The sequence below is a fragment of the Alligator mississippiensis genome, chromosome 5, assembly GCF_030867095.1.
Source record: "Alligator mississippiensis isolate rAllMis1 chromosome 5, rAllMis1, whole genome shotgun sequence".
Classification (NCBI taxonomy): Eukaryota; Metazoa; Chordata; order Crocodylia; family Alligatoridae; genus Alligator; species Alligator mississippiensis.
The window spans coordinates 210044573-210064638 of NC_081828.1; the positions used below are offsets into that span (position 1 = coordinate 210044573).

At 47.3% G+C, this 20066-nt stretch overlaps 1 protein-coding gene across 1 annotated transcript; it reads right to left on the reverse strand.

The window, feature by feature from the left end:
- Positions 1 to 595: 595 nt before the first annotated feature.
- On the reverse strand, positions 596 to 13237 carry MYD88 (MYD88 innate immune signal transduction adaptor). The gene is made up of 5 exons (XM_019497391.2): positions 12880 to 13237; positions 8157 to 8288; positions 6807 to 6987; positions 5497 to 5588; positions 596 to 4846 (listed from the first exon to the last, which is right to left on the reverse strand). The coding sequence occupies exons 1-5, from the start codon at positions 13220 to 13222 to the stop codon at positions 4692 to 4694; spliced, it is 903 nt and encodes a 300-aa protein (XP_019352936.2). The 5' UTR covers positions 13223 to 13237; the 3' UTR covers positions 596 to 4691.
- Positions 13238 to 20066: the final 6829 nt, after the last annotated feature.

The following is a 20066-nucleotide window of genomic DNA, read 5'->3' on the forward strand; positions in this document are numbered from 1 at the left end:
GTAACAGCACCATGCAAAATGCTCAAGATGCATTTGCTCAAATGTAAAGCAGAACTGCATTCTTGTCTCTCTCCCTCAGTTAGGCCTGGTCCCGTGCTGTGCCGTGTTTGGGTAAGTAACTGATAGCTTAGGGTTAGACGGCTCTGTCCCTAGGAGTCTGCATAGAGGAGTTAGGCTGGCAGGCCTCAACTCTGCGCAGCCACACAGGGTTTACTTGGATCTGTGGGCATGGGAAGAGGCAGGACCGGGGCTGAACATCTAGTATGCTCCCCCCCAGGGCAAGTGGGTAGGGAGCAGGTAAGGCCCTGGCTCTACTCTACCGCCTACATGCCAGGCAGTAAAGCAGTAGGAAGAGAAGGCTCCCTCTTGCCAAGAAGACCTGAAGAGGAATCCTACCTTTCTGAAGCACCATCGTCACGGATCTCCATGGGGTGGAGAAGGACCTGCACACCGCTCCATGCAGGGCTGCTTCAAAAGAATATTCCCAGGTGGAGATTTGCAAGTAAAATCGAAGCACTGTCCAGTAACGTCTCCCAATAACATATGTTCCTATAATACCCAGTGCTCTGATACAGAAGAAGCAGACTCAAGCCCATGCTTTTCTTTTGTCTTTATTTTTGTCGTGTTTCCAAAAGTAGCAAAAAAAATCTTTTTTTAAAAAAGGTGACAATTCCTACAATGGCTAGAAAACATGTCCCTCCTTCAGAAGGACTGACATCAGAATGGATAGAAAATAATGCAAATATACAAACTAGTGCATGGTTATTAACAGGCCAAACCATGATATTTTCATATGAAAATGCAGAAGAGAACAAGGTGCAACGTATACAATTTATTGGTTATTTTTTTTAATATAAATTCAGGATTCAAATCTCCTTCTGAATAGAAAAAGGGGAGAAGAGACACCCATGTCAGTGCAGGTGACTGCATTTAGAATAAATATGGGTATATGGCTTCTGTCAACACCGCACATGCAAACAAATTATGACGAAACAAGTCTGAGAATTTCACAAGTGCATAAGATTGGGAGGTTACTTTAGTGCGCGGTGTGTGACAAAAGCAAACTGTATGCAGGCACTTCTATAAATATCCAGACTTTCTATTTCTGGTATTATTATTTCTCCATTTACAAATATGTTGGCCCACTAATGAATTTTTGGTCTGATTTTAATAGCTGATGTGTATGTTAAAATCCCATTCATAAGCAATGCTGTGTACTTAAAATCACAGTGGCTTTCTTCGGAGATGGGAAGGTGGAGAAAGCAAGGCACAGAGATATTAGGTGACAACATGGTCTTGCTTCAGCCCATGAAGTCCTGCCCAGTAGTTCTGAATACTGAGTTTGTCTGGATGAACGCAAAATTAAGATGCTGCTGTTTCTTTCCTCTGGGAAGCAGCAGCCTGCAGCACCCCTGCCTTTTTAAGCAGTGAATATTTAAACTACTATGAAGAAACCCCAGGGCAAGCAGCCACGTGGCATTTCTGCAAGGGAGCCCTGGGGAAAGGGGACGTGGAGATGAACCAACTTTGACACAAAGCAGTCCATTAAGCTTGGCGTACCCTGAGGAGTTCTCCCCTATTCCCACATATCCTCATGGCCCAAAACACTGATCACGGAGTATGCTGTGTTTGTAGGAAACATATCTGTTTTGCAGGCCCACCCAAAAATGTCCCATTCCCGCCCCGTACTAATGCCAGGAACATTAACAAGCTCTCATTAGGGTTCAGAGTACCAGGGCTGGCCCGAGACCCAGCACGGACAATGAAGTGGGTAAAACACAGCCACGCATTGTGAATAACCATTATTGTCCTATCAAAGAGAAAAAATAGAAAACAGAAGAGATAGACATACTTCCACACATACTTCCACCAAAAGAACTCAACACTGGCAACATTGTAAAGGAAAGCAGAGGAACCGATGATTAGACACTGTCTGAAAAATGTAAACTCGTCATTCCTCGACCTATAAAATGAATCACAAATCCACGGGTGAATGGAACATACCTGCATGCAGGGGTCAAACAGACCGATACAGATACATGAAAAGCCCAGCCATCATTTTGGAAAATAAATGCTTGATGAAATCCTAAGGCTCGAAAGGTTATTTCAGAAACGTTATCCCTGGGTGGGGATGAGGGAGCAAAAAACATGGATCACATAGCCTCTGAAGGCTGCAGTCACACACAGTGACAGGCAGCAGAATAGGCTGCCTAGGGAAGGTGCCGAGTCTTCATCGCTGGAGGTGTTCAAGAAGAGGTGGGACAGGCACTGGTCGGGGATGATCTAGGTGCAGCTATGCTTGTTTTCCTACACACATTTTCCTTGCTGCTGGGTTTAGCTGGTTGCCGCATAGGGATGGGAGGGATTTTTCCCCCCCTCCTTCTGCTACATGTATTAGGGGTTTGGGGTTTTTTAACCCTTTCTTAGAGGCATTAGTGTTGGCTGCAACCAAGGCTGGGGATTTTGGGCTGTGCCAATGCTCCTGCTGCGACTTGCCGGAGGTTCCTGGCTAGAGGCCCTTGCCCCTCTGCTCAGGGTAAGACCTATCGCCATATTTGAGGTCAGGAAGAAATTTTACACCATGGTCAGATTGGTACAGTCAGTGGGGCATTTTCCGTTCCTCTGTAGCAGGGAGCATGGCCCTTTTCCTGGGATTTCTCAAGCCTATTTTAACAACTTTTATAGCAGCGGTATGTTTGCAACCACGGCCCCCTGCTGCTTTCCCTTTAGCAGATTACCGTGTTGTCTTGGGTTGTGTCTGGTTTGGTTAGGGGTGATCCTGCTTCAGGCAGCAGGTTGGACTAGATGACTCTGGAGGCCTGTTCCAGCCCTACTCTATGATTCAACAGCAGCACTGCACATTTATGATGTCTACACCGATTCACATTAGGATCATGAATTACTTCTAATATACTTCTTCAGAACAAAACAACTTTCCTATGTATTTATTATTTCAAGGCGCTTCTTCAGACATTTATCTTTTGTCCCTGAACCAACATCCCTTTGCCAGGCAATAAATCTACACTGCATTTGAGGCAGATCTGATTTTGACCCAGATCAAAACAGGCGCAGCATTGCTGCTCTTCCACCAGTGGGTGGCCAGCAAGAGCACGCCGCTTGTAAGGGAACAACCTGCTATCACCTTACAAGCAAATGTTTCAAAGTCCAGGGAAAAACCGATAGCACGCTGTCCTGCATATTTCAGGGACGGTGGATTTGCACATGTCTAGGGCAGTGGGAAAAAAACCCTTTCTCCTAGGACAAATGCAACACCGATTTTTAGTCTGAAGGACCAAAATGATTTGTCATCCGATGCTCTGAGGTGCTCAGCTCGACTCCAAGTGAACCGGGCACAGAGAGCAATTTAATAATGGGCAAGGCAGAGAAGACTGAAGTTTTGTGGTTTTTTTACTTCAATCTTCACAAATAAGATCAGCAAGGTGACAAAAGCAGTTAACAGCAAGGACAGGGGAGGGCACTCAACACCTTGGTGGCAACAGTGACCTGCTGACATGAGGATCATCTACTATAAATATTTTAAGACCCATGATTTCACAAATATTGGCATAAGAAAGGACTGAGAGATGTGCTTTGATAAACACAGCATCTCTGGTCAGGTTTGGAGGGCTAAGGGTCTCAGAGGAGTTTTGATAATCAGGGACTCTCTATAGCCAGCTTGGCCTCCAAAGTGTTTAAAGGATTGTGACAAAGGGACTAGAAAATAAAGTGGGTTCAGTTATTTTCGACAATAGCCAACGCTTGATAAAATTTAGCTACATTCGTTAATCTTTGAGGTGCTTAAATAGTTTAAGTTTTCTGCTTGTTAAAATATCCTTCACCCATTGAGTGCATGGCCTGGGCACGAGCAGTACAAACTGCCCCTTGCTGTCAGGGCAGTTGTGGTACAGGGCTGAGTGGCAGAGGCTGTCTGTAGGGAACAAATGGGTTAGCTTGGCCTTAGGGTCCTCTCCTGAGAAAAGGGCTGACCTTAATGATTGCTCATGACATTAGTCATTTGCCCAGTAGGCTGAGCCCCATTTCATGCAGATCACAAAAAAGCCATTGGATTCCATTAGACCAGTGTTTCTCAACTGCTTCAGACTTAAGGTACACCTCTAATAATGCTTGCTCAGTTTTCACTCAGTTTTGGACTATAAAAAAAAAATATTAGAGCAATTCTTTTGTTGCAAAGAACTCAGAAAGCCTAAAACAGGTCAGGATGCTTTGGACCCTAGATTTCTATAGGAAAATCTCAGGGTTTACCTTGTGAATCATGTGTAGGTGTTTGCACACTTGTGTGGCACCCTTAAGAGGATCTCATGGTATCCTGGTTGAGAGTCACTGCACTAGGGGCTAAAAAGTTAACTATCACCCTGGCAGACATTACCCCAGTGTCCCGTTACAAGCCCAAATCTGTGTTTAAAAAAAAAAAAATACAAAATACCAATTTGACAAAACCCCTGGTTTGTGGCTTTCAGCATGTCATGTTATTCCCCTTGGAGGGCTTGTGATTACCCGCTTTAAGGCAGTCGGATGCCACTACCGATCTTCACTTGCAGGCTCCCAGCACAACATGGCAAGGATTGAATTCCAGAGCGCTGATGATTTTGTAATGGCTCGAGCCTCAGAGGCTTTTTTCTTGAAGGTGCAGCAGAGTTGAATCAAAACGCACTTGATTATTTAGCCCTGCCTTATGGGAGCATGAGGGCTTTTGCCAGTCTTATCCAGAACCACCTTTTGGTGCATGGATTGGTGTAGTCGCAAACTGTAATGAACCTCAGGATGCTTGGGAATTCGTTCTCCATAGATTTGCACTTGACTGGAATCAGCCGTTTGTGGCGAGCACCTGAAGGAGAGTCCACACAGGCCCATGGTTATTCAAAGCTGTCTTGTAACTATAAGCTCCCTTCCAGCCCCTAACAACTATGAAACTCTAAATCGTTTCCCTCTTCCCTCTCGCGACTGGAAACAGCAGCACACAGATCTCCAGGTCCAAGCCCTCAAGACCTGATCTCAGTCACTCCAGTGCAACCCGGCTAACCCTTATCCTGGAGAGCTTAAAAGATTTACTCAAGGTCACAGGAGTCAGGAGGAGATTTCAGTCCCATGCTTTGACCACAAGCTCACCCCTTTCTCTCTTTTCCAACAAAATTTAATTTCAGACTGGGGTAAGTCTCTTCTTTCCTCGTGAATGTAAGGCAGTATGGTCAATGGATGGGTCACAGGGCAGAAACTCAAGAGATCCAGGTTCTGCCACTGGCAGATCATTTCACTTTGCCCCTCCCTCTCCATTGCCCCCTTATCTGTCTTGTCTGTTTAAAGTCTTCAGGGTAGGGACTACAGGGTAGGTTTTATTATGCATTTGTACAATGACCAGTGCAATAGGCTATGGCTTAAGTTGAGACCTTCAGATGCTAGTATAATGCAAACAGCATCAATGACTGCACGCTGTTGGGAAAACACATACCCTTATATGGCTCGCATGGATGACCTTACCTGGGGAAAGGCTAAGAGCAAATTTGGTCTGGAAGTCACATTCACTGCTGTTTAGGTAATCATCAGAAATGACAACTACCATCCTTCGGCACCTGAGACAAAACAGGGAATGTGGGACATGGTTAACAAAGATACTTTTCAGACCTATTGGAGCAATATGTATCATACAGAACTGTTCTCCTGCAAACACGCAACTGCCAGCTGTGTTTAGCAGCAACTTCCATACAATCTAAAAAAATGCTGATATTTTACAGACACATATAGCATATACCCAGCACATTTAATCACTGGAGCATTGCAGCTATATATGAATTGCACAAAACAAAACTTTGTTAAAACAATATTATTAAGGTTACAGAAGCCAAAGTTTTCAAAAGTTAGGAAATGCCAATATGAAGCTTGTCTGTGCAAAACAATGGAGTCTTTCATTCATGAATGCAAGCTCTACTACTGGCTTGGCATCGGTCATACTTAGGAGTATGTTTAAGTGTTAAAGGCTTGGAAACACCAAGTTCTGCAACAGCCAATGAGCCAAGGAACCACCAAATCTCATAATGGTTAAGCTCATCCTCATTCTACTAATTACACTCGCTTGAAGCGTCTTGCCTTAAACTGTCCATGTGTCACCAGAGTGCCAGGGAGGAGATAAGCAGGTTGTGTTCCTAAGCTATCCTCAGGGTCCTGCCCTCTATGCAAGTAGCTAGACTAGTCATCCAGAAAGATAACGGGTATAAGAATGCCCCATGGGGAGGAAAATTAACTGGATAAAGTTAGTGAGCCAGAGCTGTTCGATGACCCATTGGGTCTCTCTCCAAGCAGGTCTCCTCCTGTCACCATGAAGCGAGGAGTTCCCTTATGGTCCACCCACTCCTTCCTCAACCTCTGTGAAGTCTGTAAGGAGTTGTAGGGTCAAGATCAGAACCATGGACTGAAGTATTGCCTTTTGATTTCCGTGCGGGCAGAAGCCGGTGCAAGTTGGACCTGCTCTAACTCCTCCTGGATCACTGCTGCTTTGGAGCAATCACAGGCTGTACACGGCACACAAGTGAGGGCGGGGACCTGGAGCGTGATGCATAATATCTCTCCCACGGGACGGCCTAACTCCTTCTCTCTTGAGGAGATGACGAAGAGGACAGTCCAGCAGGACACCATTGTGAAGTGTCCCTGCCTCGCTGCCCCATCCCGCATAGTCTTCTACATGAGGGTGCTAATCTGGCCCCCAAAGGAGCCAGTCTTTGGTTTCACCACAGCCCTGAGCTGGAGAACACGAACTTCTCCAGTATCCCCCTTGGCAGAGCCGGCTTGCTTACCTTTTCTCTATGAGCTCACTGGTAATGGACCACACACACGACCCTGGCAGGACATCCCGATCAAAGACGCACAGCTTCAGCTTGAACTCTGTTTGCTCCAGCTCCGTGATCATCTCCTGCACAAACCCAATGTCCTTCTGACAGTAGCAGATAAAAGCATCGAACAGCTCCGGCTCGTTCCCTGGACAGAAGGCAATTTCAGTACGGAGTTAACTCAACCCACCTCCTGCACTCTGCACTGTGACTGGAGCCCTTCATTCATCACTCCATACCCCACACTAGCGCAGTGTAGTCTAACCTTGCCCTCAAGTAACTTGTCCCTTTTTAGACATTTATATGGCAGTGTTTGAGGTCCTGAACCTGGGGTCAGATCCACAAAGTTACGCGCTGATCTTGGGGGTGCCTGATGCCAGAAGACACCGAGAATCAGAGCCCTCACTCTTTAGCTCCGGCCACAGAAACTCTTGCTTCTAGACCCACAGATCAACAGTTCAATCTCTGCAGATGGCTCATCCAGGGAAGTCAGTCATTACACTAACTGTTAGCAGTGGTGTCAGGTACATCATGCTTGCCTCACATATTATGCATGGCTGGCACACAAACTGGCTCTTTCAAACTTCAGGACCTTCAGTGAGACATCTAAGGAAGTGACCCAGTTCTTAGAAAGGTTGGCCAACAGCAGGTCTCACTGACGTGTATGTACTTCCTTGACACCCAGCTACAGATCCAGGTACCTTGTCTTAAAGACAACATTTTTCACAACTGGGTGCCTGAAATCTATTGGGCAGTTTCTCCACTGTTTTATACCAGCATGTTGGGGCCATTATGTCAGACCCTAAAGACAGAGTAGGAAAAAAGTAGAGTAGGAAAAAAGAAGTATGCAAGGTCCAGATACCAAAGCCACATTTACAGAGGAAGGTCCCTATGTCTTTGCTCATCTGTAGTGACTTCAAACTGTTGTGGATCTGCATCCAGGACCAGGGCCTGCTAACCCAGAAAAGGTCTCCTTCCAAGTGAGAAGAAAGTAGTTACATGCACAAAGAGCTTCTACACAAAGGGGACTCGGTTAAACATTATACTGCACTGGCCTTAGACTACCCTACTTGGCCACAAAGCCACTTCTCTAATCCCCATTGACACCATCCCTGGTACTACCCCTCCTTCCTCTCTTGAGTTATTTCAATGCTACCCCCCTCTTGGTCAGGATGGCCTATATGTGTCTACGTTAAGGGAAGGACACAGAGAATAAAGGGAGGAAAATGAACCCCAGCATCTCTCATTCAGACCTCCTGCATCAAAGGCCCGCTCTAGCACCACAAGTTATTATAAAGTAATAAACCAGTCATTTACCGAAGGGATCGTCTTGGGTTGTGATGCCTGATAATTCTGATGTCTTCGGGATGCTGCTGTCCACCGGTGGGTGCTGGATAGGTTGGTCTGCCTGCTGCTGTTTCTTTTCCAGGTACTTCTTACAGTCCTCTTCTGCAAGAAACCCAAAAGGCCCTTATGAGGCTGCTGAAAAGTGGAATAATTAGTTTTCAGGAGGTACTTAAAAAAGTCCCTAGGCCATCAGCTGCTTGGAAGCTGAAGAGATTTACAAGAAACTGAATTTATTAAGGAACATTAATTGCTCAGTAGTGATCAGTGACGGACTCAAGCTAAAGGTGCTGTAGGATGGATGGAGTTGCTCTTTTTGAGCAGCACCTGCCATGCTTATGAACATCATCCATTGGTCTCAGCACCCGCGCAGCCTGTGCTCATTGATGGTTACCCCAGGTTCACCTTCAGGTACTCGTGCAAACATCAAGTAGGGTAGGGCCGAAATCCAAAGCTTGGGGCGGAGTTTTAAGTCTTCATAAAAAAATCCTATCTGAGTTTGTTACTCTGAACTGGCTGCAGAATCAGGCATTTAGATGAGAAGAGTCATGTAAGAGCCCAGACAATCAGCGGAGCAGGGCTGAATGCAGTCTAGCAACTCCTTAACCATCACCTGGAGCTCACATCAAGAGACACGTGCTTTTGGAGCAGGGGGAGCCAGATGGAGCCAGGTTTGTGACAGACCAGCTTAGCTTTATTTTCAGAGTGAAAACCAGGTTTCTGGAGGGCTGATAAAATTCGCTTGCAATGGATGCAACCACAGTGCAGGGCTGTGCTAACGGGTAAGGGAATAAAAAACTACTAAATACTATCTAACAAGCTTTGACAATGAAGTGCAAACATACAAACAACTAGCACAACGTGAGACAAGCTAATGGATTTCAAATGCTGTTGTGCCACACAGGCAATTCATTTTATTGTTTCTATGTTAATTTGAACCAGATGTAACATGTCCCTTTCCCTCTGGAAGGCCCTGGGTCCCAGCTCTGACACGGTGGCTTGCTGCTGTTTGTAATGAGACTAATTGGTGAGGGCTAAACAACAGAGAAACTTCTGGGAACATTATTACTGGTAAGATCTAGAGTAATTGGGGGGCGGGGGGATTCATTGGAAAGCTATAAAATAGAGTAAAAAGCCAAAATGTTGAGATGGCAAAAAGAGAGGACTGGATAAAGCAAGTCTCTTTGGGTTATTGAGATGACAAATGCAGTATTTAAAGCATATTTCCTTCCCTGGTGTATTAAGGAAATATACAGTGATCTGACCTAAATGTCCTAGGACTGGCTTTTAGATCCTACAGGAACATCATTCATGGCCAGCACCCACAAGTCCATATGAAATAACTCTCGTCTATCCAGAGTTATCTGTAATGCTCAGATAAGGATATACTTTACACATTGCTCAGCCAGTGGTCCAAATATGCCCTAGTCCAATGCTTGAATATCTCTATGCAACAAACTTTCAACACTAGACAGTTTTCAGAATCAAATACCAGACTTGCTACCGAGGTGGGCAATTATTTTGGGTGGAGGGCCGCTTACTGAGTTTCGGCAAGCCATCAAGGGTTGCATGCCAGGCAGTCGGGGCAGATAAATATTAATTTTCTACATTTTTTAGGGGTCCTGGAGGCCAGATACAATGGCCTGGTGGGCCGCATCCAGCCCATGGGCCGCATTTTGCCCACCCCTGTGCTAACACCTTCACAGTTTTGCTACAAATGCAAAATGCAGGGCTACTGCACTGGACCTGGCATTAAGTAGTTCCCAGGGTGAGTTTTGGCAGTTTTGCACAGCTTAGACTCCAAAGAAGACATTCCAATTAAGTTTGAGTTTTTAGGCTAATTAGCACCCAAGAGTCAAAGTTAACCTCTTGGGATACAACACTAAGAACCAAAACCAAGTGGACAAGATTGCAAGATGCCCTGTGAAGCAAAACAGCCACGGCCCCCACACAGCCTGGACAGATTGCCTCTATTTCAGGTTTTTGCTTGGGTCTTCAAATAAAAGGTAGCCAGTGCGATTGCTTTCATTAGGGAACCTGAAGGAATGGAGCAAAAATGATGGACACATTAAACCGCAGAGGAAAAGGGTAAAAAATTCCCTCTGCTGCTTCAGTGTCAGGGGGAAAAAAAAAAAGAGAGCCAAGTGAGGGAGATGAATTATTAAGCAGACACATATCAGTTTTAGTCACTAGTCAGCAAGAAAACCAAAACTAATGAGGTTCAGCAGGGAAGGTTTGAGATAAACATAGCAAGGTAAATAGCTTTAGCACTCAAAGAACAGTTCGGGAAGTGAAGACCCTGCGAAGGCAGATCGTGTAGAATCAGAATGGCTAGAAAGGGAAAACTTCAGCTCTCCAGCAACGGCGACATGCATTACTGCCGTAACGCAGGGAGGGACTGGAGCATCTGCCCCACAGCGCAGGAAGGCGTGGGATTCGTGCTGAAGTACCAGCCACAGCCCAAACGCAGTCCTAGAGATTCAGTACATGAATCAGTTTTGTACCTGACTGCTCTCAAAGAGACAATCAGTCCCAGCACACAGCACAAGGCCCCCGCGATCAAGCAGCTCTAGTACTGAAGTTCAGCCTTTAGACACGGCTGCAATCCTTCATTCATTCTAATGAAAACGAGGGATCTGATCCCGAATGCCCCCATCTCTCATTGACCTCCGTAAGACCGAGGTGCTCAGTAAGTATCGCAGGATCAGGCCAGAGCTACAGACTCCAGAAAAACTTGCCAGTGTGATCCTGAGCTGGGCAAAGCTTAGGAGCTTCCTGAACTTAGGAGCCAGCTAAAACCACTCCATACAACATCATTTGTACACTTCAGGGAGGGATCTTTTCTGGATACCTTTTCCTGGAAAAAATATTGGACATTGACGTGCTGAGAAAAACCAGCAGATCATTTCCTACATTAAGAGCAGCAATAGAAATAAAAGCACTTGAAGTCCAAGATCTGTTCAGTTTTGAACGCAAGTGCACACAGCTGGAAGCACCTCGAAGGAAACAGAGGACACAACTGTGGACCATGCTGCTCTCAGTATTTATTTTAAAGGACAGATCAGACATGCGCTTTGAGGACCCAAAAACCTAGCAGGAGCCTGCCATCTTCTACAGTAGGTAACTGGTTTGGTAAGAGAGGCACCAGTGCTGGATAAAAGTGCTGAATAACCAAACAATCTTGATCCTCTTTTTTTTTTTTTTTTTTTAATCAGCATTCTCCATCTTGATTTTTTTTTAATGCAAGTAACAGGAAATGAAGTTTTCTACTTCCCCACGATTTACGCAACACACTTTATGTACAAGGCACCCGACTTCAAGGATTTCTTATGAGTCACAGCAGACTCCAGAAATATTTGATTACACTTCCGGTCCAGGGCTCTTACATTTGGTTTCTCTTTGCACTTAGAGTGTGAGTGAAGCATTACAAATGCTTTGTAAAATGGCTTTTGTGGGGCTCCAAGTTTCTTCCTGATTCTCTGATCTCATTTGCCAAGTTTATAAATAAAAGTTTTTTCTCCTGCTAGCCAAGCCCACAAACTTCTCTCCAAACAGCACAGCACCACCAAAAAAGTTTCTACCTGCCCAATTAGACCCCCCCAATACACAACATAAGCCCCTTACTTTTAGGCCATGCCCTATGTGCAGCACTCTCATGGCTAATGCTGCTAGAAGGCATTGTTTGAGCCAGAGAAACTTTATCCTGAGCAATTCTGTGTAAAACAGAAAAAGGTGAATTTGTGGGACCGACACTAACAGGAGGTTCTCCTTCCCCCCTCGACAACCAAGTGTGCTGTGGAAGCAGCCCCATAACCTGTACCTTTACCATGTCAGGTTTGGGGATCTTCTATGCTGCAACAGCAGCCCAAAGAAAGAAACCGTATCCTCCAAATGTCAAGGGAACGTGTCACCGATGGTCAGGCCCCAAATTGTCTCTCTCAAAAGAAAGGAAAATTCAACACAGCATCCCAAAAGGAAGCTAAGCAACCTGACAGAGGCGGTCGCCTCTCAGTTCAGGTTGCAAAGCCAGCCCGGCCCCCCCCGACTACAAACCATATGGAGGAACGAGCAGGTGAACCCCAGCTCAGCTTCTGCGGTTCCCATCTGACTGCGTCAATTTTTCCAGGGACTAATCTGGAACGTCTACACCGCGACGAAGCCAGACAGCACTGATACTGCAGTTACCCGCGATGGCAGAGCGGATCCTATCCCAGCCACAATGGAAACGACGCTCGCTGTTTGTGCGTGTTGTTGGACCAAACGCAACGGCTGTCTTTGCTTTCTGCACGTCGCCAAGAAGGTACTCCGTAATACAACCTACCCTCGATCTGAACGTAACCCGTCCTTCACCGAATCAAGGAGCACAGCTTTTGACAACGCCCGACAACACGGAGCGGGCTTTTCTACACGCCGCTCTGACGTGTTTAGCAGCTCTGCTTTTTCCAGAAGCTGAGGAAAGCAGCCCTCTGCTTACAAATGCTTGCGCTACACCTCTCAGTCCAAGTCCACCGCCGTCCAACTTCCAATGTCGGCGGCGCCATGCAGAGGAGATGCGCCTCCATCCCGCCTGGGATAAGGGGAGCAGCAGGTGGGGAGGAGACAGGGGGGCTGCGCAGGGAAGGACCCGCGGCCCAGGTTGGGAGGGATGGGCAGGACCAGGACCAGGACCAGGGGGCAGGGGCAGGCGGGCGCTCACCGATGCGGGGCTGCAGGTCGGCGATCACGTCGCGGCGGCCGAGCTGGTGCAGCAGGGCGAGCAGGCGGCCGACGGAGGGCGCGGGGCCGGGGGCGGCGCGGCGGGGCCAGGCGTCCAGCAGGCGGCCCGTGGGGTCTGGCAGCGCCTCGAGCGCGCGGATCTCCAGGAACTCGTAGCCCAGCGCCTCGGCCAGCGCCGTCCAGTCCGGCGCCACGGGCGAGCGCGGGTTGAGGAACAGCGCCAGCCGCCGCCGCACATCGTAGTTCAGCGCCTCCAGCGGCACCGCCTGCAGCGCCCACCCCGGCCCCGACCCCGGCTCCGGCTCCGACCCGCCCGTGGCCATGGCCCGCCGCGCTGCGCTGCGCCGCTTCCTGCCCGGCCCCGGCCCCGGCCCCGGCCCGGCTCCGCCCCGCGCGGGGCGGCCCCAAGCGCACACGCAGGCGGGACCCATCCACCCACGGGCAGCAGCGCCTGTGTATCCGCACGCACCGTGCACAGTCCGGCTCCGGACACCCTCAACCTCCTCCGGCCCCACAGGACAAGGGGAGCTTGTCACACTGCTGGGTGCATGGTGTGAGGCTGCCACAGCATGTGGCCCCTGGTGCTGAACCTGCGTGGGACCGGGCTGGGACCCACCCCCCGCACGGGCACCTGCTGCAGTGGTGCAGGACTGTGCCGTGCACACCGCCTTGCTCCAGGAGCCGCGCGGCGCGGCGCGCGGTACCACCCCAGCCTGGTGGGCAGCTCCCGTCCCCGGCCACGTGCGATGCAACTGGACCACCTGGATCCAGTATGCAGAGGGGTCCCCGACTGGTCCCAGCCCGATGATGTGCCTCCGTGGGTTGCGGTATATCTTTGACGCCCCTACTCTAACAGCGTTCTTGCTGCTGATGTCATTTGGATAAGGGACGAAGATCGGGGCCTCGCTGAGCCAGGCACTGCGCAAACGGGGAGAGAGGCCTTAGCACGAAGAGCTCCCGCTGGAAGGGAGCGTGCACACAGCAGAATCATTTATCCCGTGATTTGCATCATGCTAAGGAACAGACTTTCCCAAGCGTCTCGCCCGCAGTAGGCATTGTTATAGTTCCTGGCTACCAGGAGATAGTGCGAATCAATTTGCACTGATCAAAGATAGTCTGGGGTTAAAATGCCTAAGGAAGCAGACCCATGCCCAATACACCACAATCACTTAACACCGACACACAGTTATTCCTCACTTTCTGAGGAACTTTATCATGGATTGGCATGACTTGGATCACTTCAAGGCTGTGTGTTGTGTGTCCACTTCACTTGGAAGTCCTGTAAGATGGGGAAACAGGATCTATCCGCTTCATGCTATTGGTACAGCAAGGTCAGTGAAAGCTGTGACTTTTCTTTCAGAACATTTTTATACCATCCAAAACCTTAGAGTAGATGTGATTACACTGGCAAAAAGTCCTTCTGATTTCATTTGAGGAATCACTGTGAACTAGAACAAAAGACTGCTTCTGTCAATAAAAGTGATCTCTCTGCTAACATTTGCCAGTTGTAACTGGAGCGGTAACTAGAGCTAAACCAGCAAATCCCTTCTCGATGTAGACTGAGCCGTAGTTCATGGTCCTGCTAGTACTGTAATGTGCTCTGGTTTCACTAAATCGATTTAAAAAGTGATCTGGTTTAATTGGTGCAAATTCCTTGCAGAGATGCCTGTAAATTGGCTTAACTCTTGCTTATTATGAAGGTGCAAGGCTCCATAGTTACAGTTTAGCTCCTCTGTAGCAGGGGGTAGGGACCTCTTCTTTGGATCTCTCAAGCATATTTTAACAACCTTTGCAGGAACAAGGCAGTGGTATTGTCCCCCTGCTTTACCCATGGAAGGCTAGGGTGCTGTCTTGTGTTGTGTCACAGGATCAATTGTGGCATTTTAGTAATAGATTAGACGGGGATTTGTATGGGATGCTCTGGATAATATTGATCCTGTCTCAGGTTGGACTAGATGACTTCCAGAGGTCCCTTCCAGCCCCACTTCTCTATGAATCTATGAACTGAAAGCCAGGATACAACCTCTAGGTTACAAAAGGAAGATGTATGTGGATTTAGACTAAGGTGAGTTCTGCGTTACAGACTTCTGTCGACATGGCAGTATGGGTCAGGAATATGGGGAGGCTTGATCAGAGCCCGACACAGCTGTGCTGGCAGAAGCCTCAAGTAGAGACGCAGTTATTCTGAAAAACTTAGCAGCTGGCAACACTGTTAAATTCATGCAAGTACTTTTACATTCAAGACTTAAACTGGTTTAACTAGATTGCTCATACCCATAAACGTCATTTTACTACTTGGTAAAAGGGTGTGGGGCTCCCCAGCCTTAGCCTCCCACTGAGGATGCTGTGTCCTTACATGCCACAGGCTCCCCAGTGAATAAAGATCTCTGCTTAAGGTTTCATCAGACAAAGGATCTCAGATTTAACTGAGGCCTAGGCCATTTAAGGGTGTCTGGACAAGAACAAAAAGGTTTCAAAGGACCCAGCATTGGTTGGGATGCTGGACGCAGAGCAATGCTATGAATTCCTAGTCATTTCCAGCTGGCAACAGGGTCAAACAAATGACTCCAGTGATCTCTGACCAGATTCCCAGATGACGCAGTCGTCCAAAGCTCTGTGGACGATATGCTGCGGAGGTACGTCTAAGCAGGTACTGTGCTTACAGATCTCTATCACATCAGGAATACATTGCAGCATACAGTATACATTTGAATGAAAAAGTGCTTTGAGTAGCCCATGACTCAATGTTTTAAAGGAAAGTTACACCCTAAAGTACTTCCACTTATGGAAGTTCAGTACGGATATTTCTGATTGAAAATACACCTTTTCCAGTTTGGTACAAGAAGTAGAATGTAAGAACTCAAACCACAGTAGTTACAAGCAGCAATACAATACAAAAGCACTGGAAAAACAGCCTGACTGCTTCCTAATAGCAGGGCAATCAGGACTCGTCGTACAGATGGCATATACCTTTTATTAGACCAACAAGATTTTTGCAAAAAAAAAAAATCTTTAATTGCAAGCTGTCAGGAACAAACACCCTTCATTGGGCCTTGGAGAAAAGATTGTAAAAGTTCTCCTGGGAGGAAATGATAGTTCATATTTCATAGGATTTCACAGAGGAGTCAAGAGATGGAAAACTCCTCTGGGCAGGCAGTTCATAGCTGGCATGGAGCCTCTCACCTCCCGTGAGGATCTGTGATGATGCAAATTACCTTGACACAAAGGCAGGAGCAGGATCTCAGGTTTCAGGTGATCACAGTTGCTTAGGAAAATATGAAGATTTCATTTTAAAAAATCAGCTAAAATTCAATATCTGCCATGTGTCAGGTATCCAGGTTGGTCTAGAGGAAAAGGCAATCAGGACTTGTAGTAAAGATGATAACTTTTATTAGACCAACAAGATTTTTGCCAAAAAAAATTGAATCTTTAACTGTAAGCTTTCGGGCACAAACACCCTTCATCAAGCATTGCAGAAAAGATTGTAAAAGTTCTCCTGGGTAGAAATGAAAGTTCATATTTCATAGGATTTCACAGAGGAGTCAATAGATGGCAAAATAGCAGAGGCACTCTATTTTGGCTAAGAAATACTTATTTACAGCCTCTTTCAACCAAAATCACTTTACAAGAGCAATGCAGTAGATAAGAGAATCGGTTTTTCATCACTGAAAAGCAGCCACCTCTGCGTAGGCCATATTAGCTGTTTAAACAGCTCACAGCAACATTGCAGCTCACAGCAACCTGTTGTTCTTCCCTTCTCACTACACAAACCATCAGCTGATGTAAATTAGAAAACTTCTCTTGAAACCCACATTTTGTTGTCAGTGCTGACCTATATCAGCAGAGTATCTGGTCCCAGGATGTTAGACTGGAGTTGTCAGAAGCTCCTAGGCAGGCCAGATGTCACTTCTCAGACTTGAATACAAGATTTAACGCCACTGTGCACGTTAAACGCACTGTGCACAGCAGCCTCCATAAGCACAAATGACCAGTCATTTGCATTCCTTGCTGGATTTCAGTAAGCAAATTCATAAGAAAAGAGTCACTTTGTAAACTGGGTGAGCTCCTGCCCCTGCTGAAGTCTGTGGCCAAGCAACTCTGACTGTCAAGCAAGGGCCAGGGCTCCACTAGTCTTATTTAGGTGTTAAAGAGAGAAGTTAGCTCAGATGAGCAACCACCATCCTGGTGTCATCAGCTGGCAGAACTGTCGTTAGCCACATCCCCAGGAAGCTCAAAGGCTGCCTTGATAATTAATTTTTGTTGCAAGGAAAATAAAAATCTATCCTCTGCCATGGTGTTGCTTCTGTGTGAACAAGGGACCTTTCTGTCCCCAGGGAGGGGGCTTCTGATGCTCTGCGGCTGGAAGTGAGATAACTGCTGAGCTAAAGAGAAGTACGGAGCTGATTTTCATCTCAGAGAGCCATTGAGACATCCATTTGTTATTGGATCGCAGCTGTACCCAGGAGAGGAGCCAAGAGAAAAGCAGTTCTGCTGCTGTTCAAAGCAGGGATTTGCTCTGAATATTTGTAGATTCAGTACCAGGGGCATCTTGGGTTTCTATATGTGTATAGGCAGGGGGTCTCAGTAATGCCAGATCAGAGGAACTCATCTTACAAGGCTGTTTCTGCTCCTCCCCTTTAGCTGCCACCCTGCAGACGTTCTGGGCATCAGGGGATTGAGCTGGACTCACTTCTACTCATGTGCCGCCCTCTGTTATAAGGAGCTTGTAAGCTGGACAAGGCCAGTGACACCTGTAAAACTTCACGGATTTCAGTGGGTTTGCACAGGTGTAAAACCAAGTGGACCTGGGTCAGCAGAGCTGTGCATGGTGCCCTTGCCAGAACAGAACTGAGCCCACCATCTGCACCCTGTCAGTCCTGTAGGGCTTGCAGAAGCAGGTGAAACCGGTCTTAGTTGGGGAAGCTCTGACCCCACCTAGGCCCCAGGAGGGAGAAATGCGCTGAGCAAGAAACATCCGTTGTTACCTAATCCCTTTTTTGGTGCTGAATCATGCTTTTTTATGTCGGGGTGGAGCAGGCAGTTAGATTCCCAGTGAGGTCCAGTTCCACAGATCATGGGCATTCACTGGAGCGCAATATTGTATTCAGCCGCAGGCTTGAAGTGATGTGGATTAAACCCATTCTCTCTCCCCCGCAGCCGATCTCGCTTCTAAGGGGAGAAACTAATGTAGTTAGTTTGGGACAAACTTAATCAAACCAGGATGCCATGAGACAGGCCTTTGAATGCAGCTGTAGGACCGACCCTAAACATGTGGCCAGCTTCACCGAGGCCCTGAATCTCTTCATCTCCCATTAACTCCCCTGGGGAAGGGGTTCAGGGATTCCAGGGGCTCTTATCCCTAAATCAGGAATGTCTCCCACTCCCTACTCCAACCCATGAGGTAGCGTTGGCTGCTCTAGTGCAGGCTGGGGAGTCCCTACTGGATTTCATGAGGCTGGAGAATGGCATGGATGTAGGGCAGTGGTTCTCAACCTTTTTTTCATTTGCGGACCCATTTGGAAACTTTGAATGGAGGTGCAGACCCCTTTGAATTATAAGTGTGGGTATTCACATACTTTTGATTGATTGTAGTCATCTTTTGCGGACTCCTTTGACATAGTCGGTGGACCCCCAGTTGAAAACCACTAATGTCGGGTTATTCACCGCCAAGTTCCTGTCTAGGAAGAGATGTATTGATCCCCTCTCCTCCCATGCATTCAGAGCAAGGATCGGGAGGAAAAGAACGTAATTACCCTTTCATCTTGAGGCTGTAAGGTTAACCGTTTCCTCAAGCAGGAAGAGCAGATATGTGATACTGAGTAACGCATTGCAGAGTTTTAGATCAGATATGAAAGCCACATGGGGAACTCAACTTCAAGTGCTGTGGTGGAGGAATACTGCCAGTGGGAAGTGCCACAGGACCATGCTTTTTGAAGCTTAACACAAGGAGCGGGGAAAACCTCGCTCTGCTCCTGGGCTTCTGGCATTCGCTTGATTATTGGCAGCAGGACCCAGGAGCTTTTCTAGTAGTAGCATCTCTAATGCAGCCTATTCTACTTTATCTGCTGGGACTAAGCAGGGCATTTCATTTTCTTCAGTGCTCACAGAGAGCTCCGACTAGCATAGCTCAGACAGTACCCTGGAGTTACCCATTCTGGTACATCCGTTAGCTTTCCTAGGGTTTTATCCTGTGGCTATCACCTTAGCATCTGGGTCCCTAGTTAGCATGTCTGTTATTATAAACTCAGTGTATCCTACACAGATTCCAGCCTTGGGTCTCTCTGCAGCTCCATTCAGCCATGAAGCAGGTCTTCAGTAGAAAAAAGCTGTGTGCCTTTAAGTCGCATCCAGCCCAGGCCTCTGTGGGTGGAAGGGAGATACTGAGTTCCAGGCAGTAATTAAGCTGGCGGGGAACTGTGTGGAGAGTTCCTTCCTCATATATACATGCAAACTCTTCCCTTTGAATTGACTCACTGCATAAACTTGGGACTAAAATGGAGCTTTAATTCAACGTGCTGACTGAATGAGGCAGAGCAGCTTTTGTCTCCGGCAGACTCAAGTTATTGCTCACTGAGGCTAAGTACAGGAAGTCGAAGAGCCTGAGGCTGAATCAATTCAATCTTGACAGGTTAGTCCAAGCTGCATAGATTGAACCTATAAGCAAGTGAACAGACATTCACTTTTGATTCTGGAAATGCAGTCACATGCCTGCAGTGGCTTCGGTCAGAAGCTGGGGTGAGGAGTGCTAGAGCACGCCTCTCTGCTCAGCTGGAGCAGACAATTTGGGCCAAGGCTAGCCTGCCCACCCTGCGAGGAGGAGTGTGTGCAGGGGAGGTGCAAAGCATCCTGGGATGCTGAGGGACTGTGAGTTAACTTGAATCTGGTGGGAATCAGGGACAGAAGGCCAATACATTGATTTAACTTAAATCAGTTCAGTGTGATACTACATCCATCCAGGTTTATCTCCCACTGGTTTCAGCCATTTTGAAAACAGTTTATGTACACTGAACTTCTGTTGTGTTACGGATTTGAACCAGTTTCCAGTCACTTCTACCAGTTTATGGGTATTTTGCATCCCTAGCCTAAAGGACTGAAATTGCACTGAGTTCCCACTGGCTTCATAGGTTTCATAGGCATTAGGGCTGGAAGGGACCTCGGAAGATCATC

Excerpts from the sequence above, each read along its gene's own strand:
- MYD88 (XM_019497391.2), bottom strand. The coding sequence starts at position 13,222 with ATGGCCACGGGCGGGTCGGAGCCGGAGCCGGGGTCGGGGCCGGGGTGG. Across the intron at positions 8,289-12,879 it reads CGACCTGCAGCCCCGCATCG|AAGAGGACTGTAAGAAGTAC; the intron begins GTGAGCGCCCGC and ends GGTTTCTTGCAG. Across the intron at positions 6,988-8,156 it reads AACCCAAGACGATCCCTTCG|GGAACGAGCCGGAGCTGTTC; the intron begins GTAAATGACTGG and ends CCTTCTGTCCAG.